At 37.0% G+C, this 11654-nt stretch overlaps 1 protein-coding gene across 1 annotated transcript in view; it reads left to right on the top strand.

Annotated features, from left to right (window-relative positions):
* LOC107594240 (coiled-coil domain-containing protein 102A-like) overlaps nucleotides 1-11654 on the top strand; it is a gene marked incomplete at its 5' end in the record, with an annotated part of 39623 nt that overhangs the window by 18871 nt on the left and 9098 nt on the right. The window contains 2 exons of the mRNA XM_016284205.1: nucleotides 9537-9707; nucleotides 10257-10360. Coding sequence (XP_016139691.1) covers nucleotides 9537-9707; nucleotides 10257-10360 — 275 coding nt within the window. The remainder of the gene's footprint in view (nucleotides 1-9536; nucleotides 9708-10256; nucleotides 10361-11654) is intronic.

The following is an 11654-nucleotide window of genomic DNA, read 5'->3' as shown; positions in this document are numbered from 1 at the left end:
CATGTCAGGGAGACGCTGTGTGTTTCTAGGCGAAAGCAAAAGCACTTTATTTGGCCTTCCAGAAGTAGATGCATTTAGGAATCTTTAAGATTACTTACAACAGAACAGCAATGCATTTTATGGACAACCTTTCGTGAACCTAGGAGAGGAGGTAATTCTGACTTTACTATAACAATCTGGCGCTTCTGAATCAGCTACTGAGTATTTGCTATTGACTGTTCAAATGCGGAGTTTTGCGCATCGTGTGTGTGTGTGTGCGAGAGAGAGAGAGAGAGAGAGAGAGCGAGAGAGGGGGGAGGGTTTACCGTTTGTGTACTGCAAACACATTACCAGCTTCATCACTGTGTCTGTCACGCGACTCTGTTCCCCTTTCGGGCTCTGTCTTTACATTTATTTTGAAAGATGAAGCTCGCGATTATGATAAGGGGCGTTACATTTCCGACAAGTGCTTGCGGTGTTCGGGCCAATCACAATGCACTGGGTCAGCTGGCCAATCAGAGCAGACTGCGCATGTTGGAAGGAGGGACTTTGTAGAAAACGGGGCATAGAGGACCTACATTAATGTACAGTAAGTGTTTTTTGAACATTAAAGCATGTCAACATATTCTGTTACACCAAATACACAAAATAATGATCTTTAAAAAAGCATCATATCACCCCTTTAAAATAAAGAATTCTCATGTTTTGGGTAGCTTGGATCACGTAACAAAAATGGCAGCCCACTGCTCCGGGTGTGTGTGCACTTTGGATGGGATAAAAATTCAGAGTATGGGTCACCATACTTGACCACATGTCACGTCACTTCGTCACTTCACTTCGTCACTTCACTTCTTCACTTTGTCGTAACTCTCCTGCAGCATCTCATTCTGTTTCCTCCACTATTTTAGATGCATTTTGTCCATAAAAATAAGTAATTCACTGCTTTAATTTGACGCGACCGGCTGAAGTTGGACAAGTATGTAAACTCCGTTGGACGTGCACTGATTAATCGATAATGAGAATCGTTGTCGATGATTTTCATAATCGATAATAATCGATTTTATCGATTAGTTGTTGCAGCCCTAATTACAACTAAAATTTTGGAGGGTTACAGCTGTCAAAATTTAGTAGGATGTGTAGAGGCCTTTGCTTTGAATGACTTCAGCACATCTGCGGCTGCAGGATATCACTAGTTTCTCAGACTGCTCTGGTGTGATCTTGGTCCACTCTTCTTCCAGTCTCTTCCATAGCTAGTCTGGAGTTGGTTTCTTAGCCATAATATTGTTTTCAAGGATTTTCCAGAGATTTTCAATCGGGTTTAGATCAGGACTCTGGGCCCGCCATTTCATTATTTCAATGTTCTTAGCTTCAAGGAACTGCTTTACTCGTTTTGCAGTGTGACGGGGACATTGGAAAGGAACTGCATGCTGCTGAAGGAGGTTCTGATAAACATTTACATTCACCCTGCCATGTAGCTGTAGAAGAGGCTCAGCTCCTGCTGCACAGAACATCCCCCAAACCATGGCACTTCCTCCACCTTTCACTGACTTTATGCACTTGGGGTTCAGTTTTTTCTCAGTTTGACGCCAAACATAATGTTTCCCATCGGACACAAATAAATTAAACTTGCTCTCATCACTAAAGTGAACTTTGGACCAGTTCTCCTTTCTCCACACAACATGCTCCTCAGCAAAGGTGAGCCTAGCCTTTTGATTCTTTTTGCTGATGAGAGGCTTGGTCACTGCAGAGCGTGCTTTCAGTCCGACTTCTCTTAAACATGCAGAGACAAATCCATACCCTGTTCAGCGCTGAACTGGCGAGCAATTCCAGCTACAGTGATGAACCGATTCCCCATTGAGAATATCCGCATTATCCTGTCTTCTCGTGCATTTGTCTTATGTGGATGACTAGCCTTTTTGGGGGACTTGAATGAATGAATGCCATTGTAAAGCTGCAATATTAGATATATTTGGAACGACCAATTTCTCTTGCAGTGGCTGGTTTTAGCCTTCATCTGGACTGCCTCATGTTTCAGAGTTCCAATCACCTTAGAGCAGCCCACCATCTTGAAATCTCAGTGAAATTTAGAGGAATGCTGCCAGTTAAATAGGGTTTGTCATATAATTAAGAAAATTAGCACCAAGTGCCAGATTAACACAAATAACTTGGAGGTATTTGCAAGTGTTCTCTAATTTTGATCAGAGTTCTTATTATCGCATAAAAGGTTTTTTTATACTGGGCTTCAGAATTAAATAAATTTATTAAATTTGCTTAAAAGACTGCCCTTCTACTCCCGTTAGGATAACTTCAAATAGGACTAACCAGTGACCTTGAAATTTAGGAAATTGTTGGTTGCTCTCTAATTTTGATCTCCACTGTGTGTGTGTGTGTGTGTGTGTGTGTGTGTGTGTGTATGTATGTATGTATGTATGTATATATATGTATGTATATGTATATGTATGTGTGTGTGTAATCATTATTTCTTTATTTAAATTTAAATTATAATTTTTTTTCTTATTTGTGACCCTGGACCACAAAACCAGTCATAAAGGAAATTTTTTTGAATAAATAAGCTTTCCATTGATGTATGGATAGAACAATATTTGGCAGAGATACAACTATTTGAGGGTGCAAAAAAAATAAAAATATTGAGAAAATCGCCTTTAAAGTTGTCCAAATGAAGTCCTTAGCAATGCATATGACTAATGATAATACGTTTTTGATATATTTACGGTAGTAAATTTACAAAATTTCTTCATGGAACATGATCTTTACTTAATATCCTAATGATTTTTGGCATAAAAGCAAAATCGATAATTTTGACCAATACAATGTATTTTTAGCAATAGCCAAAAATACATTGTATGGGTCAAAATTATCGATTTTTCTTTTGTTACTACTTATGTGCTACTTATGACTGGTTTTGTGGTCCAGGGTCACATTTATTAGTTTTTCAAATAATTTCTTTGCATAATTGTGGCAAACAGAACAGGTCAGTGTGTTACTCGCAGTATTATGTGTCAGTTCCTAATGAAGTGATTAGCCAAGTGGTGGGTACCTTGCATTTGGTTGTTACTTGATTTAGCAGGTGTTAATTTTGGACCCTGTCTGTAAGGTTGCTTGTTAAAACCACCAATCTGCCTGAAGACTCTTAAAGTGAACTCCAATTTAGATTCAGGCAGTTTAGATTGATCACAAAGCACCATTAATTTGCAAGGCACAGCAAATTCTATTTGTAGATGACACATCCATTTTCCTGGCCGGTTGGACTGCATGTTCCCTGCTCCCAGGTCAGGGCCACTAAAAGCCACAGACACTATTTTATCATAGCTCCTGGTCCACTGTTTTTGCCCACTGTGAAGCTGGAGAGAGTGAATCATCCTCTCAGTCTGTCAAGAGAAATAGTGTTAGGAAGGCACTAACTGGCAGAGAAACCATTATGGCTTCAGCGGCTCCTACATCGCCCCCATTTTCCCATCGACTGAGGCGTCCCGCCCCCAGACCACGCTCTCTTTCAGCTGTCTTATTAGACTTGATCTAATCCTCAGCTGTAATGATAACTGTAAGGCAGGGTCAGGGGGTTGTGCTGGATTTTAGTTGCACTTGTTGAAGTTTGTGTTTATTAGAAGATGCTTTCTTATGTAAAGCAACCTTATGTAGGCATTTCTCCCAAAGCAGCACTCAAGGACTCCATATAGTAATAGGGACTCTCCAGATCATGGATCCCCACTTAGTGGATTTGGAGTTACAACCTTATTTTACTAGTCCAGATCTTTAGCCACTAAGCTACCACAAAGTCCCCTGGCAGCCATATTCGTAACGCCCCAGGGCAGCTGTTTCCAGCCATGCAAAAACAGCTCCTATCTACTTGAATAGAGAAAGACTTGAATTTAATTTAAATGTTTGCATAATAATAATATTAATAATGTATGTTATTGTTTATATTAAAATGAATTTTATATGACTATTTCATTTTTGTGCTCTTTAATATTTTTGTGGAAACCATGATATTTTTTTCAGGAGTCTTTGATAAATATAATTATTTATTAATTATTTGAAATAGAGACCTTTTGTAACATTATTAATGTCTTTACTGTCACTTTTAATCAGTTTAATGCATCCTTGCTCAAAAGTATTAAATATAATTTATTAAATTGGTTATAGTAATGTTTTAGTTTATATTAAAGTTAATAATCAAAATAATTTTATAGATTGTAGTTTATATATTGAAAAATACTTTAAATACTTTATTCTTTTTTCTTCTTTTTTTCTCTCTTGGGATGGTCAAGCTAATTAATGTTGTAGAGTAAATTAACAGTCGATTGACCCTTTTAACTGCAGAGCAGGGCTACAGCCTACCTATTCAGTGCTATGATTTCTCCTGAGTGTTACATACTGCATCCTCCGCTTCATACAGTCTCTGGCTGCTATCATGGCTTGCTTGTATAACTAGTTATGTGGGTGTGAGGCAACTTTATGTAAATATATATGCACACCAGGAGTGGAGTTTGCTTTTTTCCTTATGTTAGATTCAAGTGAGAAAGCCCGGGTTAGTTTTAAGTTCCAGAAATAAATAAAACCTACTGTATGTCAAAGAACTGCAAAGCAGCCAGAAATAGTTTGACACATTTATTTAGCTAAAGCTATTTTCTCCGATATAATTAGGGGTGCGCCGATCCGATATTCAGTATCGGTATCGCTCCGATACTGCCATTTTCTGCTGGATCGGGGTATTGGTCAGACGAGACCGATCCAAATCCAATATAGTGTGCATACTATTCTGTGTAATTATTAAGCCCCACGAAAGCCACAAAAACATTATAAAGCACCATAAAATTTCCGCAGCCGCTGTCTGTCATCCTCCATTCAGCATTCAAACTGTGTGTCACGTTCAGTTATGACAGTTAAGATGATGAAACTCTCTCCAAGATGATTAAATGTTCCTAATGTTATACTTGATCTGTAAATAAAGATAAATAGTTTTGCATAAAAGGAATTTATCTTGCTGGAGTTTCGTGCTGTTTCTAAATCGTGTAAATTTCTACCGGCTATCTGGTTAGATCACAAGACTGGAGTAGAAACTAAAGAGTACTATGAATTGTTCGTCACGAGCACAGTAACTGAAATTTAAAACCGTTAAAAGAAAAGGCTCAATAAACTAACGCACATATTTAATACACTATGCGTCAATATCTCTTCACTTTGTGCTTTGAACTTCTCCATGCTGCGCACTGTGACTCCGTGTTGCTTCAAGCGTGTCATTCTGCGCACGGGATGCGCATAAGCACTTTAAGCCGCTCTGTATTTGTAGCCTTTAGTATCATAATACTTTTGCGCATAGAAAGATTATTAATAGCCTTTCTTGTTCGTCTTGTCTATCATATGTTGCTGCCTCATTACTCTGCTATACAGTTAAAAGAAATGTCTTTTAATTTATACAGTAGTCAACATTTGAAGTGGATCAAAAAAGTTAACCAAAGTTGTCCTAAGACAAGAACAAGACAAGGTATTGTTTTGGTTTTAGGACAACTTTGATGAAAGGTTTTGATCCACTTCAAATGTTGACTACTATGGTATATATTTATATATAAATATATTTCTTGTTTTTCATTAATGTATTTTACAACAATATAAAGAGCAATGTGTAGGCCTACCAGATTTAGCCCTACATGTATTCACTTTTATTTGTTACCCACTAAATAATGTATTTTTTTTCACTAAAAGTTTAGGATTTTATAAAAATTATTGTGCACTCATGATTTTTCTAGAGTAACTTTTGTTACTGAATTATCCATTAACCTAGTTTATAATAGTATTTTTGTCATAGATTTTGATTATATCTTTTTGTTTGTTATTTTTTCTTTATAATTAGGCTGTCAATATTTAGTAGATTGACCTACACATTGAGGTATAGAAATTCTACACTCATTTAAAAAAACTGCGCTGGTATCGGATCGGTATCGGCAGATACTCAGAATTTTTGGTATCGGATCGGTATCGGTTCTTAAAAAGTGTATCGAGCCATCCCTAAATATAATTCACCTATAATATTATATATCTCAACCTCCTAAAGCCATGCTCTCGTTGCTGCTGCATGAAAAGCCAGTTGAAAAGGAAATAGAGTATTCTAAGACATTTATGTGCATTTATGTAATTCTGATCTTTTAGAGTGGGAGACAGAGAGATGTGATTGTGTCTAGCGTCACAAGGTGTATGTTCTGAGCACAGTGGGCCAGATGTTTAAGCAGATTTCAGGATCTGAAAGCCAGTGAGGAGGAAACAATTAACAAGCTTCCCCCATGCGGCTGTACAGCTTCACCTTGTCTTCGCTTATCTTTATTCATTTATTCTGGGCGTATATGTGTCTGTTTGCATTCATCTTTATATTATTTTACTAAGTATTTTTTTGTCTTCACATCCTCTCGTTGTATTCCCATGTGTGTAGAACCGTATGTCTAAATCTGTATGTGTTGATCAGGTGTCTGTTCCCATATCCCAGGTTTCCATTTCTCACTTTCCATTTCCTTCTGCTGCAGTAAATTTCTGTAGCATCATAGATCATTCATCAAGACGTGGCATGTTTTATTCATCCAGCCCCCTCTTTCCTTCCACTTTCTTTCACTATCAAAACACTCACCAAAGATGGCTAGGCCCAAATTACCCCAGATGAAAAATTAAACTTTTAAGTGAAAATGGCTTTTAAATCTCAGGCTCCTTTTTTTTTTTTTTCCCCTCGATATGTCATTTGTAATTTTACCCCCGCCCCCCCCCCTCTTAACATGTATTTTTCATCTTTTCAGATGGTTTCTGAGATGTCTCTCAAGCTAATCTCTATCTTTTCTTTGAAGTTTTCTACTTTCACATACAATGTTTCACCACTGTTTTGCATGACCAAAGGAGCTTTTTTACCTGACTGTCTATCATTTCACAAACTGGATTTGCAAGTCAATATATAGTTGTTGTTTTTTTCTCCATATCATTGAACTTGGTTTGGCAAGGCACATTGCCAGTAGTGTAGCAGCTGGGGCATGATTAATATTAACCTAGTTTATAATAGTATTTTTGTCATAGATTTTGATTATATCTTTTTGTTTGTTATTTTTTCTTTATAATTAGGCTGTCAATATTTAGTAGATTGACCTACACATTGAGGTATAGAAATTCTACACTCATTTAAAAAAACTGCGCTGGTATCGGATCGGTATCGGCAGATACTCAGAATTTTTGGTATCGGATCGGTATCGGTTCTTAAAAAGTGTATCGAGCCATCCCTAAATATAATTCACCTATAATATTATATATCTCAACCTCCTAAAGCCATGCTCTCGTTGCTGCTGCATGAAAAGCCAGTTGAAAAGGAAATAGAGTATTCTAAGACATTTATGTGCATTTATGTAATTCTGATCTTTTAGAGTGGGAGACAGAGAGATGTGATTGTGTCTAGCGTCACAAGGTGTATGTTCTGAGCACAGTGGGCCAGATGTTTAAGCAGATTTCAGGATCTGAAAGCCAGTGAGGAGGAAACAATTAACAAGCTTCCCCCATGCGGCTGTACAGCTTCACCTTGTCTTCGCTTATCTTTATTCATTTATTCTGGGCGTATATGTGTCTGTTTGCATTCATAATATTCAGCAATGATGTGTTAAAATTGATCAGAAATCATGTGACACTGAAGACTGGAGTAATTCACAGAAATGGATTATATTTTAAAGTATAGTAAAATATAAAACCATTTTTTAAAATTATAATATTTCTCTTTTTTTTCAGTTGTTTGAACAAATAAATCCAGACTTGATGAGCATAAGAGACTTCTTTTTAAAAACATAAAAAATATAATGTGTCCAAACTTTTGATCGGTACTGTATAAGTAAAAATATACCAAATTTAAAATGAAATGTTGTGCAAATAAAAAGGTTAGGAATCATATATCATATTTGTTTCAATTGCGGGTGGGGGGCCCTCAACATGAACTTTGCTTAGGGCCTCCAAATGTCTAGAACCGGCCCTGGGAAACCATGATATATTTTTTTCAGGATTCTTTGCTAAATAGAACATTCAGAAGAACAGCATTTATTTGAAATAGAATCATGTCACTTTTAATCACTTTAATGAATCCTTGCTGAATAAAAGTATTCATTTCTTTAAAAAAAAAATCTTACTGACCTCAGACTTTTGAACAATAGTGTAAATGTAAAAAACATTGTTCTGTGTTAAAGACCATTGTATTAATCTGCCCAATCTGATGCAAAATGCCTGAATGGTGAATTGGGCTTCAATTTTAATGTTAAAATGTAAAGAGATATTTTGGTTGTTTGTTTTAATCAGATAAAAAAAGTCCATAAATGAGGAGGGTTTTCTAGTGGGATATCATCCCGAGTGTGTTTCACAGGCCCCCTTTATTTCACTTTAGTTTGTTTTGTCTTTGTTTTCCTTCGTTGATTGGTACAGTATATGGCGCATACCAGGAACTGTCTCTATTCAGATGCCTCATCATGCCTTGCCTGACCGCAAGTTCAACTTAGACAAATACCTGGATACAGCAGACATTGTCAGTATTTGTCTTGTCTGATTTAAATACTTGAGGCTGCGGTTTCCGGATCCTAATCAGGGCACAGCTTCTAGTGGCTGTTTTGAGTGGTTTTCAAGATGGTAGATGTAAAGAGATACTTCCATGGCTTTCATAATATAAAAAAATCATAGTTTAATGTTTCTGCCTTGCTTTTTTATTTACACTGTTCCCAAAAACTGTATAAAAAAAGGGCAGAGCAAAAATATTCAGTTGTAATGGAAAATAGATATAACACACTGTTCTCTTGTGCCATAGTGGTCCATTTTTCAGAACTTTGTACTATGTAGTACTATATATATATATGTGTGTGTGTGTACTTTTGCAGTTCACCTTCTGTTAGCAACATAATGTTCTTTGTTGGTCATGGGGCATTTTATTTGGTGATCAGATATGACAAAAAAAGTCCCTTTTTTTGTGATAAGAACTGAAGCACTGTGTCCCATTGTATTAATGTCTAGGTGGGTACTAGGCTGTATTTTTATTACTGATAAGTTACCAGCTCTTATATGACCTGTGTTCTCTCTAAAAAGGATAGCATGTAAAAATCTTTACTTTGATCTAGGCCTATTGAAGAAAGCTCAGAATGTGTTTCCTTTATAATTCATAGTGGTACCTACCAGCACCTTTTGTTTTAAGCAGGAGTATAGTAACCATTATAGGACCTTAAGAAATTGCCTTTCACTTTATATTCAAGAGTTTTGTTTTGCTTGGCTACAGTGCAAAGAAAGAATACAGGGCAGAAGCTTCTGCAAACCAGTACAGTACAATCAGTAGACTATAATCCCAATATAGCTAGAGGCGTAATTAATATTCATGAGTTAGGCCGATAAGGTATATACTGTAATACCCTCTCAAAGTACACACTTTTTATGTTGAATCTGTGTCAAACTATATGAAAAGTTAATGACACTTAGCAGTATACGAGTTGGTAATGATGATTGGGCTTTTGTATATGGAGCTTGGTGTCAGTACGTCTGCTCTCTTGCAGGAGCTGGCAGATTTGCGGCATGTCCACTCCAAGGTTAAAAAACAGTACCAGGAGAAGATGGCCGAGCTGGCACATGCTAACCGGCGTGTGGAGCAGCATGAGACAGAAGTTAAGAAGCTCCGACTGAGGGTGGAGGAACTAAAGAAAGAGCTGGGCCAGGCTGAAGATGAGGTGAACCGAAGCATTCACTCTAAATTATATTCATTATTGCTTCAAGTGTGTTCTGTGGTTTTCTTTGTTTTGGCCATAGTTCATCATTTTATTCACTTTACTAAATGTGCATGGGCCCCATCACCAAAATATGATATATTATGATATATTATATTATATTTATATTATATTATATTATATTATGTATTTTTAAACATTTTAACAAATTTATTCGGTTTAAAATTTTCAAAAATTAAATAGATATAAAATAACCATTGCAAATTATAGCAAACAGTTATTTGATTTGATTATTTGATACTTTTCCACCCATTCTTCCTGTCCGTTTTGACTGTCAGAAGTTATTTTTTTATTTTTTGATCATCAGCTAGGTGACATTGCATTAGTGACTTATTTAAATGAGCAGTATTCTCCGCAACAATTCTCAATAAATCACAGAAAACCAAATCTTTAAGTTTGCTAGACATATTTGATTATTAATAAATGTAAACTACAGTGAGGACACATTAAGACATTTTGATCCCCAAACTATGTATTATGCATTTGTTTTAGTTGGATGAGGCTCATAATCAGACCAGAAAGCTACAGAGGTCCTTGGATGAGCAGGTGGAGCAGACAGAGAACCTACAAGTTCAGCTGGAGCACCTACAATCCAGGTAACTAGATAAATATATGCACACGCACTGATTCGGCAGTCTCTCTATAATCTGTGCGATACGTTTGAGAATATTGTGTTCAGTTCAGATGTCTTTTGATCAGTAATGAATACAGGATAAGCTTCTGTTACCCAACATCATGAATAAGATGGCAGGTTTATAGTGTAAACTGTCATCGATTCCCTCGGCTTATTCTCTCTTTCAGACTCACTCTCTCATTATTCTGCCTGCATTCAGGCTTGCACCTACCCGCAGCCAATCCCAGGCTGCCTGGCTGTGGGTTACCATAGTAACAGGGAGACTTGAAGCAGTGTTGTGGGCTCAGGCCCCCCGCAGCTGGAGAGAACAGTGACAGGCATGGCAGTGTTTAGAGGGACTTTGATGGAAAGCTTCTAATGATTAAGACATTCACACGGCATAATTCCTCCACTTCACACCTGTGCGGATACATATGATTAAATTATGAGATTGTCATGAAGACATAAGTCATTATCTAAAATATGCAGCCTTACAGATTTTTTGTTCTTAACATTGGATTTGTGCAAAGTTATCTTTCCTTTATGGGTATAGGAAGAGATGACAGTTGGATTCAGTCCAGACTCCAGACTGTTGAGAAAAAACTGGCTGACTTTGTGACATAAAATATAATTGTAATGTAAAGGAGAGGTGCTTGTCTGTGCATGATATTAAGGTGTTAGGGGTGGTTGTTAGAGCATTGCTAAGTGGTTGCTAGGGCATTCTATGTGGTCGCTTACTGGTGCGTGTTAAAAGAGCTCACCCCTATGTCTCTGTGATGTTCTTGTCCTTATATACAGGTGTGTCTCAATAAATTAGAATGACGTAGAAAAGTTCATTTATTTCAGTAATTCAACTCAAATTGTGAAACTTGTGTATTAAATAAATTCAGTGCACACAGACTGAAGTAGTTTAAGTCTTTGGTTCTTTTAATTGTGATGATTTTGGCTCCCATTTAACAAAAACCCACCAATTCACTATCTCAACAAATTAGAATATGGTGACATGCCAATCAGCTAATCAACTCAAAACACCTGCAAAGGTTTCCTGAGCCTTCAAAATGGTCTCTCAGTTTGGTTCACTAGGCTACACAATCATGGGGAAGACTGCTGATCTGACAGTTGTCCAGAAGACAATCACTGACACCCTTCACAAGGAGGGTAAGCCACAAACATTAATTGCCAAAGAAGCTGGCTGTTCACAGAGTGCTGTATCCAAGCATGTTAACAGAAAGTTGAGAGGAAGGAAAAAGTGTGGAAGAAAAAGATGCACAAACAAC

The sequence above is a fragment of the Sinocyclocheilus grahami genome, unplaced genomic scaffold (assembly GCF_001515645.1).
Source record: "Sinocyclocheilus grahami isolate Dianchi unplaced genomic scaffold, SAMN03320097.WGS_v1.1 scaffold10.1, whole genome shotgun sequence".
In the NCBI taxonomy this organism is placed as follows: domain Eukaryota; kingdom Metazoa; phylum Chordata; class Actinopteri; order Cypriniformes; family Cyprinidae; genus Sinocyclocheilus; species Sinocyclocheilus grahami.
The sequence above is the reverse complement of the archived record's forward strand: the minus strand, read 5'-3'. Positions and strand labels throughout refer to the sequence as shown.